This window comes from Gossypium arboreum, chromosome 10 (genome assembly GCF_025698485.1).
Source record: "Gossypium arboreum isolate Shixiya-1 chromosome 10, ASM2569848v2, whole genome shotgun sequence".
NCBI lineage: Eukaryota > Viridiplantae > Streptophyta > Magnoliopsida > Malvales > Malvaceae > Gossypium > Gossypium arboreum.
The window spans coordinates 1018426-1039401 of record NC_069079.1 but is presented as its reverse complement, the minus strand read 5'-3'; the positions used below and the strand labels follow the sequence as shown (position 1 = coordinate 1039401).

The window sequence follows — 20976 nt, the reverse complement described above, 5'->3', positions numbered from 1 at the left end:
ACAACTTGAATTTAAATTGTCTATATGGTAGTCACACACATGTTAACAATTTGATCCACGTGCTTTCAACGCGCTCTACATTAAGGCGTTTAACACCTAAATTGGCGGCTAAACTTATTAAATGGCATGATTGATATAATATTGATCCATTGAGCACTCAATTAGAACATTTTAATGTTCAAGAACTAGTTTAAAATACAAGAGATAGTTGGAACGCTCTTGGTGTAACTAACTCATAATAATAATGATGGATAATTATTTGATACACTATCAATGAACTTTTTTTAACTCCAAAGAAGACTCAATATAGAAGTATTATGGAAGCCCCTATACTACGAGTCAGATTGTATTTTGTCCCATTTACTCAAAAAATGGGAAAAATAGTCTCCATACATTAGATAAAAGAGAAAACTGGTGATTTATGATAAAAATTTCATCCATTTCTACCGTTAAAGCTAAATTTATGTACGTCAGCATAAGATACATGTGGCGTGGTACTTTTACCGAAGAATCAACTAATTGTCAAGTGTTCTCTATTTTTTTTTTGTGTGTGTTTATATTCGGGATTCGTAATTATCTCTCTCAATAATATTGTCTTTAAGGGTCGAATTTCTATTCTTTTCTTTAGAATAGAATATATGTTCCTATTAGTAATATTGTTTGTGGAACTAAAATAAAAAATTGATTAGCAGTGTACAGAATGACACAAAATCTGAGCTTTCTTTTGATAAATTTTTTATAGGCCCTTGATGTTGGTCCTTTTTAGTGTATTTTTCTTTCTTTTTCAGGCTTGAAGTCCAGTACTAATGGGGTTGAACTAGGGTCCAAGCTAGACCCTAAGATACAATATAAGAAAAGCATTCCAAAGCCTAGTCCACATAAGCCCATCTATGTTTGGATATGAGGCTTTGATGGTATTTTGGGATAAATAAGATAGTTAATAGCACTTACTTTAATAGTTGATGCTTAATACTTAGTGTCAGATTTTGAGAGGTCAATTAAGACTAAATTTATATATTTAAATTAAAATATTTTTATTCTATTAATGTAAATTATATATGTGTTGTATATTAAAATTATTTTTGAAATATATTTAAACTAGATTAACCGAATTTCTATAGAAAAAAATGTCATTTATATTTAAAAAAGAAAAGAAAATCATGGATGAAATATAAAAATATTTTTATTTAAAATATTTTCTGATTGAGCAGTTGACATCTTTGTTATTCCAATAACTATAAGAATATACATTTTTTTCCTGATTTAACAGTAATGTTTTTTTTCCTCTTAGGATTCTATTTTTTTATTGTTGTTCGGTTTTAATTAGGTCATGATATCGTCTTCCTTTGATTATTATTTGGATATAATAATTTATTTGATTCTTTAATTTAAAAAAAATTATTTAATTTTTCGTTTTTTTAACTCTTAAACATGCATTATTTATCAAATCTCCTCGAAATTGATGTAAAGTGAATAAATTGTTAACTTTTACTAACGTGGCATATATGTCAATTACTATGTAAATGCTATGTTAGGAATTAATTAACTTTTAAAATTTAAAAATCAAAAAAATATTTGTAAGAAATTTAAAATTATTAAAATTATAGTATCCTTTATTAAAAGGATAGAGTCAGAGTATAGTTCAAAAAATTATAATTTAAATAATTTTACTCCCAAAATGTCACAATTATTGTGGCACAAAAAGGTACATAACAATTGGAAAAACAACTTTTAACATGGAAGTAATTGAAATGGTGTCCTCATCTCACATCTATTTATTAATATATACAAAATTAATATTTTAAAATTTTGTATTTTGTATTTTAATATTTTTATTTTTATTTATTTTATAATCTCGTATAATTAATTAATATTTAATTTTATTAATTACATATTTAAAAGAAATAAATTATACAAATAGTTATTTTGTAACTTTTATAACAACGTGATAAAATACTAACTTGCCCCGAAAAAAATCATCAGTTTGCATTTTCTTTTCCTTTTATGGTTTTCCATTATCCTCTAAATCAGGGAAAAATAAAAAGAAAGAGCCCATCAAGGCCTCGGCTTTGCCTAAACTGGGTTCTTTTAATAGAAAAATCTTATATTTTTTGTGCAAAGCTTTAACCTTTACTTCCCAAGTTTATTCTATTCATAAATTTCCGAAGAAACCCAATTTCCAAAAATTCCCAAAGTTTACTCCTTTCTTTGGAAAGATGGGTTGTTTTAGCAGCAAGCATAAATTGCCGGATCCTCCTTCAATGCCAACAACACAACCAAAACAAGTTCAAACCCAGGAAGTATCAATGCCTCAAACAAGACGGCCCCAACAACAAGTTCAAACCCAGAAAGTATCAGTGCCTGAAGTTCAAGTTCCACAAACAAGGCAACCCCAAGCAGTGTCTGTCCCTTTGAAGCCTTCACCAGCAAGCACAAGGCCAATTCAAACAATGGAAGATACAGTATTAGGGAAGCCATTGGAAGACATTAAGCAATACTACAAGCTTGGGAAAGAACTTGGTAGAGGTCAGTTTGGGATAACTTATTTGTGTACTGAAAATTCAACTGGTAACACTTATGCTTGTAAATCAATATTGAAGAGGAAGTTGAGGAGTAAACAAGATAGGGAAGATATAAAAAAGGAAGTTCAAATCATGCAGCATTTGTCTGGTCAACCATGTATTGTGGAATTTAGGGGTGCTTATGAGGATAGGCAATCTGTTCATCTTGTAATGGAGCTTTGTGCTGGGGGTGAGCTTTTTGATAGGATTATTGCTCAAGGACATTACTCTGAGAGAGCTGCAGCAGGTATTTTTAACTCGGTGGTGAATGTGGTTCATATTTGTCATTTCATGGGAGTGATCCACCGTGATCTTAAGCCTGAGAATTTCTTGCTGTCTAGTAAGGATGCTGGAGCTATGTTGAAAGCCACTGATTTTGGCTTGTCTGTCTTTATTGAAGAAGGTTCAATTTCCAATTTTCCCTATGTTTTATAATAGTGTTTTTTCAATGAATTGGTTTACTTATTTGATTCTTAGAATGTGCATGTAGCTAATTGAAAATTTTGATGATTTTCCATAGCTACCACCATATGTCCTTTCTTATGTATGCTGTATATGATTTGTGATCTTAAATTCAAAAGTCTTACTGTTTTGTTGCTTAATTTGGGTTTTTGAACACTTAAATTTCAGATGCACAAATTGGTATGAAAGTAAATGGTAGAAGTACCATGGAGGTCCTCATACTAGAAGTCAGATTGCTTTTTGCCCCACTTTAGTCGAAAAATGGGCAAATTAGTCCCTGTATGTTAGATCAAAGAGCAATTTTATCTTTCTGTTAAAGTTCCATCCATTTCTACGTTTAAAATTGATCCCTGAATGTCGGCATAGGGAACATGTGATACAATGTAAATAAAAAATTTTAACAGGAAGGACCATTTTGCTCTTTGATCTAACATAGAGGGACTAATTTGCCCATTTTTTGAGTAAAAGGGGCAAAATGTAATCTGACTCCTAGTATAGGGGTCTCCTTGATACTTTTACTGAAAGTAAATTGACATCATTGGAAGTTGGCATACTCATTAAGGTGCAATGATCACTAAAGTTTCCCTTCACCTTTTGATACCATTCTGTTTTGTGATTGATTCAAGTGATATTTTTGCTGCAAATGTAATAACCATTTTTATTTTCGTCTCAGGGAAGAGATATCGTGATATAGTAGGTAGTGCATACTATGTTGCTCCTGAAATTCTACGACGTAGTTATGGAAAGGAAGTTGACATATGGAGTGCAGGCATTATTTTGTATATTCTACTTAGTGGTGTCCCTCCATTTTGGGCTGGTAATAGGAAAAACATTAGGTGTTTGCTACTTCTACATGTTCTAGAAATTGATATATTTGCTGAAATTGTATTGCAGAAACTGAGAAAGGAATATTTGATGCCATTAGTGAAGGAAAACTAGATTTTGAAAGTCTGCCATGGCCTTCAATTTCTGAAAGTGCCAAAGATCTAGTGAGAAAGATGCTAACAAAGGACCCGAAAAAGCGGTTCACTTCTGCACAAGTTCTTGGTCTGTATTCCTTTTTAGTTATTGGTTATAGTTCTTGGAGATATATTACTGTGTCTAGTTTGATGGTCTGATTTTACTCAGAAATTCAATTTTTATGAAGGTTTCTTATAAAACTTCAATCCGCTCATATGACAGTATGCGACCCTTCTGGCTTTCCTTGTTTGTCAATTGATTAAGATAGGTTCAAATTATATTCTAATATTATGTTAGCCTTCTTCTGTTTCGATGTTTTTGATTAACATATATTACTGGTATGGTTAGAGCATCCTTGGATGAGAGAAGATGGTGAAGCATCAGACAAGCCAATAGGTAGCGCGGTTCTCTCCAGATTGAAGCAGTTTAGGGCAATGAATAAGCTGAAGAAGCTTGCGTTGAAGGTATGATATCAATTTGCATTGAAGTGGCTTCTTATTCGATAGCTCTAAGCATGACAGTTTATGCAGCACGCTTGTATTCTTACAACAGATATCCTGAAATTCTTTAGACCTATGAATTGTTCTTCTTCTGTCTTCAATTAATAATGTTGGTTTATCGGAAATACCCTATAGGTTATCGCAGAAAATCTATCTGAAGAAGAGATTAAAGGTCTTAAAGTAATGTTCACAAACATGGACACAGACAAGAGTGGCACAATCACCTATGAAGAACTGAAGACAGGTTTGGCTCGTCTTGGATCAAAGCTCTCCGAAGCTGAAGTAAAGCAGTTAATGGAAGCTGTAAGTATTTATCTACCTCACAACTATTACAGTTGCTCATTTTGTTTGTAGTTTATTATTGCTTCCATCTTACACTCCAATGGCCTTCTTGGAATTACGTACAATACATTTCAGGCTGACGTAGATGGAAATGGAACTATAGACTATATTGAATTCATCTCAGCTACAATGAATAGATACAGACTTGATAGAGATGAGCTCCTATACAAAGCATTCCAGTATTTTGATAAAGATAACAGTGGGTGAGTACCGAGTTTTCGTCTTTTCGTTATTGTAGCTGCATCCTTCTACTGACCTAATGCTAAACTGGCCACATTCGACATTGAACTGATATGCCAAAGAACTTATGAAAAATTTTCTTGTTAAATGTTGAAAATATATGTGTGAGCACTACCTGAATGATCTGTTATTCTCAGGTATATCTGCCATAAAATTTTCTTGTTAAATGTCGAAAGTTTTTCTGGTTCTTCTCTTAGATGCTCGATAATCGTTAAGAATATTTGAAGGAGCTAAAACTTGACAGATTTCCAGGACAAATTCATAGACTGCCGCTTGTTTGATGTTAATTTCATCCCTACATATATTATTCGTCACAGGTACATTACAAAGGATGAACTAGAGACTGCTATGAAGGAGTATGGAATGGTGGATGAAGCCAGCATCAGGGCTGTAATCTCTGAAGTGGATACCGATAATGTAAGTTTGCAAATCAAACTTTTGGAACATTTTATAACGTGTTTACATTACTGGTACTAACACTATTTGAATTCAACAGGACGGGAGAATTAACTACGAGGAGTTTTGCACAATGATGAGAAGTGGAACACAACAAACTGAAAAAGCTTTTTTAGATACTATTAACAGTTCCATTACCTAGCAACAACTGAGTCACTGAAGACTAAAGTGATTTAACAGTGTTAGAGAGCACTCACGGTGGAAGGTATGGGTTGGATATGGACTCATAGTCCAGGATAATTTCCTTTTGGGTCCTTAGCTAATAGCTATCCTGGTTCTAGAAGTGGGCACTTTGTGAATTTGAGGGTAGAAACTAGAATTGATTTAAGTTGCAGTACTGCTTGTGTATATCTATTTTCTGGAATAAATTGCCCATCAGTTTTCAAGTTCAACTGATTTTTCAACCTTTAAGGCGATTCTTTTTATCTTAATGAAATCGCTTACAACTCTATCATGTTCTTTTCTCTCGTTATTCTTGCATAATCTCTCAATATTGCTGCAGTTTGAATCTTGTCTGCAGCTGGTTTTGTCAATTGATAAATTTTATTTTTGGTGAACCGACAACTTAAGATTTCAAGGGTAAAAGTATCATTAACGCTCTTGTACTAAAATTCAGATTGCATTATAGCCATTCTTCTCAAAAAAGGGGGAAATTAGTCTTTGAACGTTATATCAAAGAGTAATTTGGTATCTGTTAAAAATTTCATCTATTTCTGCTGTTAAAAGTTAGTCCCTGTACGTCGTAAGTATATGTGACATGTCACTTTTTGGTGATTTTGTTAGCCATGTCAGTTCTTAATAGCACAAATGAGTGGGATTTTTAATAAAAGGGACCAATTTGCTCTTTGATCTAATATACAGGAACTAGTTTGGTGATTCTCAGTTTTAATAGTAGAAATAAATGAAATTTTTCATAGAAAGAACTAATTTGCTTTTTAATCTATTATATGGGACTAGTTTGTCCATTTTTTTAGTAGAGGGGGTAAAATGTAATCTGACACATAGTATAAGGGTTTTCATGGTATTTTTACCATCAACTGTCTGTTTGCTTTAGTTTGATGTTCGAGTACATGACAGACATTGATGCAAAACTGTTGTTCAATCTTGTATATGTTGAAGTTACTTGCCAGGCATTGTTAAAGTTCTCAGAGCCCCCATTTCTTTAATGAAAACATAAACATAAAACACAGGGTATCCAAGGATTGAATATCATAAAATATCATAAGAGGCAAACTTATGAAACACACTTCACTAGACAAAACAAATTGCATCTTACACAACCCAAGGGCCACTTGCAATTTTCTGTAGGTACAAAAGTTAATATTTTACTCATTTTTAACCATAAAAAAAGGCCAGTGAATTAAAGGTGTATTCATCATTATTATAGAATCCTTTCTTCTTAAGCAGCACATTTTATTTTTTTACACACAACCCTAAGAAGAATATATTAACAATTCTTATATTGTCCTTGCTGGCTTGTCCTCTTTTTCAATGTCTGGCCTTAACCCTTGCTGGTAGAAATACTACTTTGTCCATTGCAGAACCATTCCAGATTGTGTTGTGTATTAAGATCAGACAAGGGCTGATCGGTCTACTTCATCATGAACTAAAATAATCATGGGGTTTCATGTTTGTTTAAAAAAGTGGGGTTTAGTTGAAAATTAGAAGGATGGTATCCAAGGTTTAAGCTTCATATTCCCCTGACAGGAACTGCATTAGAGACAACCATTTAAGTTAACCTTTCCACGTGAGTTTGTTTTTCTATATTATATGTTGTAACCCCCTCCATTAAGCAAATTACATGCACGTGTGCACACATTTTCTTTATGCCTAGGAAAATGAAGTGCTTCCCGGTTCCCAAGTCAAGACAGATAGTAAATTTCCATCTTTTTCTATTACAGTAATCATAACCTTATATAATGAACTCATGGTCAGTCATTTTTCATTTATGTATTCATAATTACCTTTTTTTTATATTATGACCTTCAAGTAAGCCTTCACCAGTTCAATGCAGTTACCATATTAATCAATTTATATTGAAAGGTGTGCTTATATATATGAATGGAGTTTTCATGCATTTTGGAATCAATATCATAGCAAGATAAGTGGATTTAAATGTTGTTTATATTTTGAGAGGTAATATACCCTATATGAAGACAATGTTCTTCAAGCTACATGCACATAAACATAAAGCAAATCCAGTCCACTTATCAAATTCCTACAATGGAAGACAAGTGATCTATGGTTAGATTTCTTGATATACATAAACCAGGAAAATATATATAATTGCAGAGATCTGATCATTTCCAAGTGTGGTGGGTCAGGTTAAAGGGTAGGCATTGACATTCTCCCACTACTTTTGATCTTTGTCCTCTTTTAGAAGTGGGTAAACTCTTTTATATATATATATTCATTCTAGCTGTATAATTTACATTTCTATATCATTTTTTTTTTGGTTCTATATGCATATAATCCAATGCCTTGGATGCTTAACAATGGGGGTACAGCCTTACCACTATATAACAAGACAATACAACTTTGTTAAATTAAAACTTGCTGTCAAATGAACAACGAAATGATAATCTAATAAACTTAGGGACTCTAAGAAAGAAACATAAATGATAATCTTTTGTAGTTTTGAGATTAAAAAGAAAAATAAAAAAGAGAAAGGAAAAAAAGGAAGTGGACATATAGAAAGAGATGCACGTGGGGTTGCATGCCACACTGCTCACCATTCTCTTTTAAATTCTTTTTTACAAAACCTCTTATGAATCTCTCTCTTTTCCTATAAAGATCAGTTCATTGCCTTCTTCTTACTTCTTATAGGTTCTTTCATTAACTTTTTCTTTGTTTTTATAAGTAAACAAGTTGATTATTTTCAACTTTGAAAGCTTTTTGACTTAGTGTTTAAGTGAAACATTCCTTGTTTTCTTCCTTTTGATATAGAAAAAAGTTGGTCTTTCTTCATGTTGATTTAAACAATCTTAATACTTCTTTTTATTTGAAAACCACCTTTGTGATCTGGGTTTTCCGTTTCATTATTGATCCTTGCATTAAACTTCATGGACAGAATGTTTACTTTTTTTGTTTTGAAGCTTTTTTCTGAGGTTTTCCTAGGAAGGTACTTTTGATAAATGGTGGAAATGGAACTTCAACCTTGTGCTAGCTTGGTTAATGCTTCAACAATGTGTGCAATAGAGAAAGGGATGAAAGGTGAGAGCAGTACCGTAAATTTTATAGCAAAGATTGCAGCCGAGTTGCATAGAGAACGAGCGAAAAATGCAGAGCTTATGGAGAGAATATCGTCACTTGAAGCTCAAATACAGGGAAGGGATAAGGAATCTCTTATAACAAATGAACAAGTATTGCTTCACCAATCCATTTTTGATTTGTTTTTTATTGTCCTATTGATTTTGATCTCAATACTATGCTTCATTTTTCCAAATAAAAATGCATATTTCCTTTTACCTTCGATGTGCTCTGGCTATTATGCATTGTTCAAGGCCTCTTAATATTGTCTATTTGTAATAGGATGAACAGTAGTTTTGATAAAATAATCCATTTAGGAGAGCTTCGGTGACATTTAAGTCGTATATTTTCGGATTAATTTATATCTTACTGCCTTAATCAAGTTATTGGTCTTTGATAAATGGTCCAATGGAGTTCTCCGTTGAAATTTCCGGTAATGGTCCAATGGTACATGGTATACTTTTGACTGCTTAACGAGTGTCTTGTGTTATTTCACAGGTTAGCTGTCTTGATACCGCGGAACGAAGCTTCAAAAGACAGAAAATGGAAAGTGCTAGTCATAGAAGCGGAGATGGAAATGGTATCGAAAGTGAAACGGCTTCCAAGTCAAGAAACGGGACGCCAAACATGCCTCGTGTGGATGAAAACCAGGAAGACCAGTTAGTTAATTGGATGAGCATGGACGAGACACACTTTTCACGTTTTGATAAACTTAAAGACAATGACATCGCGGGATATCACGAGGATATGGATGAGAGTGATGATGAAGATGAATATTACGAGGAGGAGGATTCCAACATCGGGTATAAAGATAAAGAAAATGAAGAGAATCTAATAAGTACTTGTGAAGAAGAACTTCATGAGGAAGGTGAAGGCCATGGAATGCCTATATTGAGTCTCCAAAGTTGTCCCGGTGGTACGAGTGAGCTTACTTTTGCAAACACGAGCAAGTTAATGAAAGAAAACCGAGAAAAGGACTATACATTACGGGATATACAAGTACCTTTAAACCCAAGCAGTCTGAAGTATGAGCCTTGTCAAATGGTATTTTCTGGAAAGACATCAAAAAAACCTCCGAAAGTTCCTTTCTGTCCGAAAGAAATAAAGAAAATACTAGAATCGGATGTGCTTTTATTGAAAAACGCACAGTCGCACACCATAAGGAAGATCATCGTTTTTGCATCCCTCGGCATAAGGCATGGATGTGAAGATATGTACGAGCTCGACTTTAATCACTTCAGCATTTCAAGGAAGGGGGACCCATATGTATCTCCAAGTAGCCCGGGTGTAAGCAACCTAGTTTTCTAATGTTTGTCGATTGTCTTTGCTTTGCTTGTTGCTATTTGAGCTAATAGTTTAATGGTTGCTTTCACTGGTATATATTGTTACAGGAGCATGTCTTATACGAAAATCCTGGCATCCAGAGGAAGGTTTTCTATCCAAATCGACAGAATCCAAGGCTATGCCCTGTTCAAATACTCGAGGAAGAGAAGGCTATGCGACCATCTGATCCTAGTTGTCCATCGTGCCTCTTTTTGTGCATCAAGTATGGTGGAAGAACAAGAAATCTGCCTCAAAATGAGTGAGTACCGACTACCGAGTACTGACATTTTGAACGGTTTTTTACTGATACCCCCGTACTTTTATAGAGCTTGTACCTCATCGGCCTAATGATCTAGCAACATTTTTCGGGCTGAACTTTTTCCAGATATGTCAGGCAACAAATGGGAAGAAATAAACTCAAGTCTTTCGGACCTATCATGTGCCGAATGGCAATGCTCGTCCATGTTCGTAGTGGGAGCTTCTTCTTCAAGGCCTTGGGCATCACACTACTTTTCATGGCTGGTTTTCCTGACGACATTGTTCAAAGAGAAACGAAATATCGGAACCTAGACTTGCTGCAAAAATATTATAGGTAAGAACCGGATTAGGTTGCACTTTGCCACCATTATGATGTCTCCATTTTGCAGTTAATATTCAAATCCTTCGTATTGTAGGACCGACAAGGATGCCGAAGGTGAAGAGTTGTTTCTTTCACATTCGGTAGCTTCCAACATTGTAAGATCGTGATTCCCGAATTTCCTGAAAGCCTCGTATTATGTTTTGTTTATAGTCATGCTAATTATTTTGCTTTTTCAGCAGGCTAGTCCTAGCTCTCAGCCATTGAAGACAACCTCAACAAAAACCAAAGGAAAAAGGCATACAAACTCCAACAACAAATCTCTCACTTTGCCGAAAGCCTCATATCACCAATCGGCACCGTCGAGTTCAACACACCCTGCTCAATTCGGTCTAATGGGCTACACATCAATTCAAACGCACGCAATGGCAACATTTCAAACCACACCATCCCAGGCCCGACCCAATACTACGAAGAGTCTTGGTAACAATATCTCCTACCATAACCAAACCCCATATCCCTTGTTTCCACCGCAACCTGCGAATAGTTTCATGCCTATGGTATTTTGGCCTCCACCAAGTGTGTTCCCTCCCGGTCCTTATCCTACTACATACAGTTATCGGTCCTTTCCGACGAATGCGAATTATGTCTCTGTCCATCCACAGCCTTATTATAATCACCCTTCATCAAGTTGTTTTACTCCAAAGATGACAGAAGGCAATAATAAGAAGAATGTTTCAGCATCCTCGGAACCTGATAGCAACTCGAATAGCAGTTCGAGTAGTACGGAAGAACCGAAAGAGGCATTAGCTAGCTGCAGATAGTGGATCAAGTATCATGCATATACAATTTTTCTTGTGTCATTCATTTGATGAATAAATTACCAAATTTTGCATCAAACAATCATTTATCATAATTTGAGGGACTTTCTCTGAAATACACACATATATAGCCTTGTAAAGTAGAGGTGGTAATTCGGACGGCAGATTTTAATAGTATTTGGATTTAAATGTTAAAGTTACTATCAGTTACAAATTTAGAGTGGATGCGGATAGATATCTCCCTGTAATATTCATTATTCGAATTTTTATTGCTTTTTTAGATAATAGAATTGAACATCTAAATTCGCATCAAATTTGCAGATTTGAATTTAGATATATGATAAATTTAAAAAGATTAATTTTACATTTTAGCAGATCGGGACATGAAATTTGGTGAATTTAGATATCAAATAAATAATAATTTCTAATTGAATTTGGATAGTAACACTTAAATAATTTGCTAATAAGAATTCTAGCTTTTAATAGATTTGGAAATTTAAATTTGGATAATTAAAAATGCAGATATTCCTATCTTATACAAACTGGAAATAAGTAATAATGAAGTTCTAGGAAAAATTTTAGTTGATATTTAAGTAAATCTTAATTTTCATTTTGGTTTTTTACTACATTCAATTTTAGGATTTAGCCACTGTAATTTAAATAAGATTGAATTATCGTTTTGGTATTTATATTACATTTAATTTGAATTATTTGAGTTTAATTTCAATATTCAATTTGGTATTTGAACTTTTATCTTTTTTTCAAACTAAATCTCATTTATTTTAGTAGAACACACATATCAAACATTTATTGAGCCACGAAATATCATTTAATTTTGGTACTAAATTAAACATTTAAACTAAACTAAGGTGCTAAATAGTACATTAACCAAAAAGAAGAAAGCAAAAGGGACCAGCATTAACAAATTGTGAAGAAAACGACGTCGTTAACTGGATCTATTCCTCGGATGAGAAAGTTACACATGTTTCCATCTTTCGCGCCCTACATTCCCAAATTCCCTTTCACAAAGCCGACTCAAATCGCCGGTTAGACCACGATTCTCCTCTTTTCCTTTTTTTTTTTTCATTATATTTTAAGGATTTGTTCTTATTTTCCATGTTTTAAAATGTTTCCATAGAATATTCCGCGGTTTTTAATCTCTCAAACAAATTAATTTTCTCTAGTTCGCTCCGGTTTTTTTTTCATGATTTATTTACAATGCAGTGAAATTAGGATTCAAAATTGATATGTATTTGATCTTGAACAATAAATTATTAGGTCAAAGCTTTCACTTTGTTGATTTTCCACACACAATCATCTAATTTAGTGAATGATATTTGCAGTTAGTGTTGAAATCTTTAGTTGACGCCGGTGATTAAAAAATTTGTTATTGGTTTATTGCTATACAATAGAATCATCTTTTCCCGGATTAATGTTGATGATGATCATGGGACGTGGCTTTTCAACTCTAGATTTGGGGTAATTGTTCATTGCAGTTTTTGGTTTTAAGTGTAGTCGAAGGCGTATTGATTTATAGATGCATGGATACTTTAGGTAATGCTGTTATGGAGTATTGATTTTTAATCCTATGTACGGTTTTAGGTAATTGCTGTTTATAGAGGAAATTGGAGATTATAAGGATTGGTTGTTGCCATTAAATCAGTCATTCAAAATGTCTTCATGTGAGAATGTGCAAACCAGTGAAGTTGGGAGCCAAGATCATCAAAATGATGCTCCTGTTGTAAGTGTTGGTTGCTTGAGACCTGATGATGGTGTGGAGGAGGAGGCTGAGGAAGAAGTGGAGGATGGTGAGGATGAGGAAGAAGATGTAGATTTCAATCCCTTTTTGAAGGAAACACCTTCTCTGGAGGCTTCTTCTAGTTTGAGCTCTGAAATTGAGGGTTTAGATGGTGATACTGTTGATAGTAGAGAAAATGTTAATGTTACTCCAGATGTCAATTCATCAAAGATTAATAATATGTTGCGAAACTCTGATGTTGGAGATTCTGAGCACTGTGACGAGGAAATTGTGATGCAAAGTACTTCCTCCCATGAATTGCAAAATAAAGTTCCCCAGAAAAATTACAAGAGGGAAGCTGGATCTAGTTCTCAATTGGAAAGAGAAAAGGAAAGTCAGTTCAGCAATGTAAAGAATAATATGGTTGGAGACTTGAGTAATGCTACACATTCCCAGAAGATAATAATGCATTTGATTGATGATGAAGATGATGCTATCTGCAGGCGTACTAGGGCTCGTTATTCACTTGCCAGTTTCACTCTCGATGAACTTGAGGCCTTTCTTCAGGAAACAGATGATGAGGATGATGTTCAAAATGTTGACGATGAAGAGGAGTATAGGAAATTTCTTGCAGCTGTTTTGCAAGGTGGAGATGGCGATCACCAGTCAACTCAGGAAAATGAAAATGTTGATGATGAAGATGAGGACACTGATGCAGATTTTGAAGTAGAACTTGAGGAGGCACTTGAGAGTGATTATGATGAACCTACATTGGAAAAGACACAGGCAGAGGAAAATCAGGGAGCTGGTCGACGTCCAGAAACAAGGCAGAACAGACGGCAAAAAGCCTCTGCTCAGTATGAAAGAAAGCTTTTAGAGCAGACTAAGAGGCCATTGCGCCCCCTCTTACCAATCTTGCCTAATGAACAAGTTACACCCATACCTACTCTTAATGGGAAAACTTGGATGCCTGAGATTTATAAGAATTGTGTAGCTTCTGCAGCAGTAGATGGTTTCATCAATGGGTTCACTCCATATCAAATAGGCCAGTTGCATTGCTTGATACATGAGCATGTGCAACTTCTTATTCAAATATTTTCTCTTTGTGTGCTTGACCATTCTCGGCAGCACATTGCATCTCAAATTCAGGGTTTGATTCTCGAGATGCTTCAAAAACGAGATGAAGCGATAGCTTGTAAAAGAAAGCCATATCCTGATTCTTGTTTCAAGCCTCCATATGTCTCTTCGTCAGTGCCAAATGAGGTCCCCCTTTTGTGCCCCACAAAGAACACCCCTGAAACATCTACATCTAATGCTAATGGAGTCTGCTTTTCCCCAAATACACAGCTGCCTGATGCTCAAAATATTTCCAGTCCTGGAAGAAGATATGAACATTCTGATGTGCAGTTGTACTCTTTCTGGGTGCCTTCTTTAAGCAGCCCAGTGTTATCCATTCTTGATGTTGCTCCATTCAATTTAGTTGGAAGATACATGGATGATGTATATTCTGGTATGCCTGATTCCTTTTTTGCTTTCTAGTTGCTATGCATGTCCTTGGGATTTGGCAATTTACAATTATTTGACAGCTGTCCAGGAGCATCGACAACGTCACTTGGAGAGTAGTACTACACAATATGAAAAGGCACCCCTGTTCCCTCTTCCTTGTTCTTCATCTATGATGGAAGCTAATAATGAAGCATCAAGAAGCAGTGCTTCACCAGTTGGCTGTTTAGGGCCATCATCAGTCTGTCAGCCTCCGGCTAAGAAGACATTGGCTGCTACACTTGTTGAGAAAACAAAAAAGCAGTCAGTTGCCTTAGTCCCTAAGGAAATTGCGAAGTTAGCACAGAGATTTTTTCCATTGTTCAATCCAGCATTATTTCCCCATAAGCCACCTCCTGTTGCAGTTGCAAATCGGGTTCTTTTCACTGATGCAGAGGATGAGTGAGTTGCATGCTTTCCTGTTCTTTTTTTGTTTGATTGTCTTGACCCATTGTTAAGCATACACGATCATGTGAAGTTTCATTTATTTAAACTATGAGAAACAAATCTTGTGAAGGTACATGTTTCTTATAATTGAAAATTTTATGTAGATTACTGGCATTGGGCTTAATGGAATATAATTCAGATTGGAAAGCAATTCAGCAACGTTTTCTTCCTTGCAAATCTAAGCATCAGGTAACTTATATCCTCATCTTTAGTTGTAACACTATCTAAGTATTCTTGCTTATTAAATACTTAAGTTCTTATTTCATTTTATGCATTTACTTCCTTCAGATTTTTGTTAGGCAAAAAAATCGATGCTCATCCAAGGCGCCAGAAAATCCTATAAAGGTATCAACCCATCTTACACTAATCAGAGATGAACATATTTGCCTTTCGATATGTGTTTGAGTTAGGTTTTATCTTCTAGTTCGTCAGTGAATATTATTAGTTAATTATGATACTTCTCATCTTTTTCTTTTTCTTTATCTGCTTGCTTATATTCAAACTAAGCACCATGGTTCCTAAATATTTTAATTTTCATATTTTATTAAAATCCAGGTCATCAGTCTTGCTTTGTTCGATGCCTAAAAGAGCTTTATAATTTTGGAATGTCTAATATGATTATTAGGTTATATTGCACTGAAAGAGGTGGTCTTTTGATTGAAATTTTCTTCTTAAAAAGTTACATCATAGGAGTTAACTTTGCATTATAGTTACTGGATTACTGACCTCTTTACTTTTATTTGGGAGGATATATAAGAAATATTTTGGTGCTTTGTTCAGGCAGTCCGGAGAATGAAAAACTCTCCTTTGAATGCAGAAGAGATACAAGGTATTCAGGAGGTAATGATTGTGTACTGCTTATGTTTGGTTTGTTTGATTATAATCTTGTAACTTGAAGCATGTCTTCAACATTCGCAGGGGCTTAAAGCATTTAAACTTGACTGGATGTCTGTCTGGAAATTTATAGTCCCACACAGGGATCCATCCTTACTTCCCCGGCAGTGGCGCATAGCCCTTGGAACTCAGAAGTCATATAAACAAGATGCAGCCAAAAAAGAGAAGCGGCGACTCTATGAATCTGAAAGACGAAAGCGTAAAGCTACCAATTCGACTAATTGGCAACATGCATCTGATAAAGAGGTTTGTTACTAACCTGAAGTTGGAAACATGTATTCCCATTTCTTCACATTTTCACCTGTTATTCCGTGTACCATGCATGATCTTCGAAGCATGATTGTTTACTCTGATATATGAAAGACTGTTAGAAAATCTAAATGTTCTCTAAATAGTTGTATCAAAGCATTGATGTCTATTACTATTGAGCTTCAAAATAGCTGATCTCTTTATTGCTTGGCTAAAGCTTGATCTTGAATCATCCAATTAATTGTATTACATTGCAGATTGGGATAACACTTTCAGACCATAAAGCAAAGATTCTAAAATGTTCAGAAAATTGTAATTAAAAATCCACCTGCATTTTGCAATATATGTTCATGTAATGTTCTTGTTTGTAGTTCATTTATTTACTTTATAAGATGATGCTTGCGTGAGGGTTCTTTTATAAGATGATTATTGAACTTACTTCTCTTGACTGTAGGACTGTCAATATACTGGTGTAGAGAATTGCAGTGGAGATGATGACATGGATAATGCAGAGGAGTCTTATGTTCATGAGGGATTTTTAGCTGATTGGAGGCCGGGTATTTCCAAGCTCTTTTCACCTGAACATCCTTGCTCGATCATTGGAGACAAGAACCCACCTAATGATATGCTTACAGAAGAGGGTGCAAATGTCAGAGAACAGTCAAATAGCTATATGTCTGCAGTCACTCGGCCCTTGAGTGGCCATAATCAGGGATCTGCACATGTGTTGAACCATTCTCAGCCGCCTTACACCTTTTCTCATTGTGCATCTAATGCATTGCAGCCAAAACACCCTGTTCCTAATATGATATTCAATACCTCTAAACCTCAAATATATTTACGGCCATATCGATCTCGTAAATCCAACAATCTAAGGGTAGTGAAATTGGCACCAGACTTGCCCCCAGTAAATCTACCACCATCTGTTCGTGTAATCTCAGAATCAGCTCTGAAATTCAATCAATGTGGAGCATACGCCAAAGTTTCTGCAACTGGAAATTGCGTTGTTGATGCTGGAATAGTAAATACAGTTTCTCCGTTTTCAGGTTTTACTAAACCATTGGTGAATAAAAGTGATAAAAGCAATCCAATGGGAGATAATGTCACAAATTCTAACTCAGAAGAATCTGGGGTTGTCAAGGACAAAAGTGTTGCAAAAGAAAGTACTCATACTGATCTTCAGATGCATCCGTTGCTGTTCCAGGCCCCTGAAGATGGACAAGTTCCATATTATCCACTGAATTGTGGAGCTGGTGCATCCAGTTCTTTCAGTTTGTTTTCCGGGAACCAGCCCCAACTAAACCTAAGTCTCTTTTACAATCCACAGCAAGCTAAGAAAATGAAGGAATCTGTTTCAGGATCCTATGGCATTGATTTCCACCCGCTCTTGCAAAGAACCGATGAAACAAATAGTGAACTAATTACTTCGGGCTCTATTGCATCTCCATCTGTTGGTTTGGATGGCAAATCTGCTGCACCTAATCCTTCCAATGCTGTCCAGATGAGACCAGTGGTCCATTACAGCCCATTTGCTGCTAGATCTAGGCCTTCTAGTCCAAATGAGAAAGCTAACGAACTAGACTTGGAGATCCATCTTAGTTCTTCATCTGCGAAAGAAAATGCTGCATTATGTAGGGGTGTGACTGCACATCCTACAAACTCATCAGTTAGGTTACAAAATTCTCATAATGCAACAGAAACACAGGACACTTTCCATTCATCAGGCAACAAGTTTGTTTCTGGTGGCTGTGCATCTACCATATCAAGCAAAGTCATTGGCAGATACATTGACGATGGAAGTGACCAGTCTCATCCTGAGATTGTGATGGAACAGGAAGAGTTAAGTGACTCAGATGAAGATGTTGAAGAACATGTGGAGTTTGAGTGCGAAGAAATGGCTGATTCTGAAGGAGAAGGAGATTCAGGCTGCGAACAAGTATCGGAGATGCAAGATAAGGTGTCTCTCCTCTTTCTTCATGTTATATTCAAATGTTTCTGAATTAAGAACATAATTGCGTAGGTATTTAAGTGTAATAACTTATCTATGTTTTTACTTTTCGGAAACCCAAAAAGAATATCCTTCTGCCGTCGTTTGTTCTTCTCTGTATCCCTTGTTCCTTGGTATTTTGTTACCAGTTTGCCTGTATGTTGTTTCTCAATTCCTACTTCATTGCTTTCTGTAGGATGCCCAAGGTTCCGTGACACGAGAAATTGTGATGGATGAAGATTGTAATGATCAACAATGGGAATTAAGCATCCATGGCAACAAGTCACAGAACAATGTTTGTGATCCTGAAAGCAGAAGCCCTTCTTTCTTGAAGACGGGTTCCACATGTCCAAAGAAGGATAAAAGCAGTTCCTGGTTGAGCTTAGATGCATCTGCATCAGGACGTACTTCACGTGCAAAACCTAAGAATGAAGCGAGTACAATCAGCAAATGCACTCCTACTAAAACTTCGGCTTCACATCGTACCACCAGACCTTCAAAGCAGGCAACACCAAGCACAAGAAAAGTTACACTACAGGAGCATGCTGTAGATATGGCAGAACAACTCAGCTTGGGTCCTCTATCAGCTTCAACATCGAGGAAACCAAGAAAACGTACATGTCGGGCAAATAAAATAACAAATGTTGGTACAAGTTTAGGGAACTCAAAAAAAGATGCGAAAGACAGTGGTTAGTTAAAGTGACAGATTTATTGCTGGTAATGGTGATTGAGTTGCTTATATTCCCCCAGCCGAGATTTTGTTTTTGTATGCTTGCTTCCGTGGCTGAAAAGAGAGCCCCCAGCAGAGATTTTGTATCTCCACTGCCTTCACTCTTGCTGTAAGTTGTAAGTAATTTTGCAATGGCATTGGAAGATCAAATTCCCAAAATTTTTGTTTTGTATTTATTAGTTTTGCATATAAAAGGAAAATGCCCATTCTCTTTCACTTTGTAGAGTTATTGAGTAATTAGTATCTTCTTGTATGCTTCCAGAATCCATTTGTCACCATGTCTTGCTCTCTAATCTAACAATGTGGGTGTCCTGAAAACCATCTCTTTCAGACACCTTAGAGATCGTATCGATTCGGTAAAGAACATGCTGAAGATTACCTAAGCCATAAAGCTTGTTGCTGCTGCTGCTAAAGTCAGGAGAGCTCAAGAAGCTGTGATCAACAACAGACCTTTCTCCGAGTCTCTCTAATGGAAGTTCTTTACGACATCAACGAACCACTCCGGAGTGAAGACATTGATATTCCTCTCACAAATGTTAGGCCAGTCAAAAAGGTTGCCCTGGTCATTGTTGCTGGTGATTCGTGGTCTTTGTGGAGGTTTGGACAATACATTCCCCGATCACGTCCAAGAACATGTGTGAAGGCAATTAATCCCTGTTTTTAAAATGTAAGATTTTTACCAAATGTACATTATAAATGTTCATACAAAATCTTGATACAGACTTGAAAGTTTAGGGCTGTACAAACCCTATTATGGTGACGTGAACCATAGGTAAACGACATCGTGGGTTGGTGTTCAACATCGTTTTGATCATCCATTGGTAAAAAGATCTTTTCAGTCTCTTTCACTTTCGATATTGAGCAAATTGGTTCTAAAAAAAATCGGAACAATTTAAGTCCTGTCAATTTTAAAAGTAAACAACTAAAGATAAAAAATCACAATGTTAATATTTTTCATCAATTTTACATAAATATAATTGGTATAATAATAAATTTAGTTTTCATAATTTACATCTTCTATAAATTTGGTCACGATTTAACAAATTTAACCTCCAATATTTTTGTAAATGTTATTATAGGTTCAACAGCTTCATCAGCTGTTTATTTTGGTACATGTGAATTTGGTAAGTCATTTTTATCCAAATTAGAGTATTATCCAAGTTTACTTATTCCACCAACTACTGTTGCTATGGGAAATATTATTTCATCAGCTATTGGTACCTAAAGAGTTAATTACTCAAAGAATGCAAGCTGGTGCTAAAGGAAGATCATGGCAAGTCTTGTTGAAAATTTTAGTAAAAGATGGGATTTTGGGTCTTTATGCTGGTTATTCAGCTACGTTGTTAAGGAATTTACCTGCTGGGGTATTTAGTTATTCTTCTTTTGAATATTTAAAAGCTGCTGTTTTGAGAAAAACAAAACAGACTAATTTGGAACCAATTCAAAGTGTTTGTTGTGGTGCAATTTCAGCTTCTTTGACAACTCCTCTTGATGTTGTGAAAACAAGGTTGATGACTCAAGTTCATGGTGGTAATAAAGTTGCTGCTGTTATGTATAGTGGGGTTAATGCTTTGGTGAAGCAGATTTTGAAGGAGGAAGGTTGGATTGGTTTAACTAGTAGAGTTGTTCATAGTGCTTGTTTTTCAGCTTTGAGTTATTCTGCATCTGAGACTGCTAGGCTTGCAATTTTGCACCCGTATTTGAAGAACAAGGAGGAGGAGTTGTCCAAAATCAGTGTTGCACCGGCTCGAGTTACAATTAGTTGGTGATAATGCTCTAATTTCTATATCCGCTTTTGTTAAATTCGTTTTGTTAGCCATATAGAGTAGTTCAAAGAAACTGATTTTTGGCATTACATTTCCTGGTTTAATTGATGCACGGTAAAAGTATTATGGAGG

The 20976-nt window shown here is 35.4% G+C and overlaps 3 protein-coding genes and 1 pseudogene across 9 annotated transcripts; all 4 read left to right on the top strand.

Moving 5' to 3' along the window:
- Positions 1–1971: 1971 nt before the first annotated feature.
- Positions 1972–5957, top strand: LOC108489630 (calcium-dependent protein kinase 21-like). Its single transcript, XM_017794302.2, has 8 exons — positions 1972–2964; positions 3697–3840; positions 3918–4070; positions 4332–4447; positions 4619–4786; positions 4901–5028; positions 5383–5482; positions 5562–5957. The coding sequence occupies exons 1-8, from the start codon at positions 2217–2219 to the stop codon at positions 5661–5663; spliced, it is 1659 nt and encodes a 552-aa protein (XP_017649791.1). The 5' UTR covers positions 1972–2216; the 3' UTR covers positions 5664–5957.
- Positions 5958–8250: 2293 nt separating this feature from the next.
- On the top strand, positions 8251–11655 carry LOC108488624 (uncharacterized). Its single transcript, XM_017792914.2, has 6 exons — positions 8251–8883; positions 9269–10057; positions 10162–10352; positions 10479–10685; positions 10768–10828; positions 10913–11655. Exons 1-6 carry the CDS (start codon positions 8656–8658, stop codon positions 11492–11494), a joined length of 2058 nt encoding a protein of 685 aa, XP_017648403.1. The 5' UTR covers positions 8251–8655; the 3' UTR covers positions 11495–11655.
- Positions 11656–12383: 728 nt separating this feature from the next.
- On the top strand, positions 12384–19906 carry LOC108489669 (uncharacterized). Of its 7 annotated transcripts, XR_008272566.1 has the most exons (11): positions 12384–12537; positions 12835–12970; positions 13094–14739; positions 14816–15173; positions 15323–15407; positions 15507–15563; positions 15999–16058; positions 16137–16358; positions 16816–18318; positions 18545–19194; positions 19341–19906. XR_008272566.1 is itself a non-coding variant. In XM_053020498.1 (10 exons), exons 3-10 carry the CDS (start codon positions 13164–13166, stop codon positions 19040–19042), a joined length of 4359 nt encoding a protein of 1452 aa, XP_052876458.1. In that variant the 5' UTR covers positions 12384–12537; positions 12904–12970; positions 13094–13163; the 3' UTR covers positions 19043–19906. The 7 variants fall into 7 exon arrangements, 3 of the variants coding, with proteins under 3 accessions (XP_052876458.1, XP_052876459.1, XP_052876457.1); XR_001872045.2 differs by lacking the exon at positions 12835–12970 and having other exon boundaries at positions 18545–19187; XR_001872049.2 differs by lacking the exon at positions 12835–12970 and having other exon boundaries at positions 19410–19906.
- On the top strand, positions 19069–20847 carry LOC108488167 (protein MITOFERRINLIKE 1, chloroplastic-like; annotated as a pseudogene).
- Positions 20848–20976: the final 129 nt, after the last annotated feature.

Coding starts and splice junctions, on each gene's coding strand:
- LOC108489630 (XM_017794302.2), top strand. CDS start 2,217: ATGGGTTGTTTTAGCAGCAAGCATAAATTGCCGGATCCTCCTTCAATG. Junction 3,841..3,917: donor TGTCCCTCCATTTTGGGCTG/GTAATAGGAAAA, acceptor ATTGTATTGCAG/AAACTGAGAAAGGAATATTT. Junction 4,787..4,900: donor TAAAGCAGTTAATGGAAGCT/GTAAGTATTTAT, acceptor AATACATTTCAG/GCTGACGTAGATGGAAATGG.
- LOC108488624 (XM_017792914.2), top strand. CDS start 8,656: ATGGTGGAAATGGAACTTCAACCTTGTGCTAGCTTGGTTAATGCTTCA. Junction 8,884..9,268: donor CTCTTATAACAAATGAACAA/GTATTGCTTCAC, acceptor GTTATTTCACAG/GTTAGCTGTCTTGATACCGC. Junction 10,829..10,912: donor ATTCGGTAGCTTCCAACATT/GTAAGATCGTGA, acceptor CTTTTTCAGCAG/GCTAGTCCTAGCTCTCAGCC.
- LOC108489669 (XM_053020497.1), top strand. CDS start 13,164: ATGTCTTCATGTGAGAATGTGCAAACCAGTGAAGTTGGGAGCCAAGAT. Junction 15,408..15,506: donor CTTGCAAATCTAAGCATCAG/GTAACTTATATC, acceptor TACTTCCTTCAG/ATTTTTGTTAGGCAAAAAAA. Junction 16,359..16,815: donor AACATGCATCTGATAAAGAG/GTTTGTTACTAA, acceptor TCTTGACTGTAG/GACTGTCAATATACTGGTGT.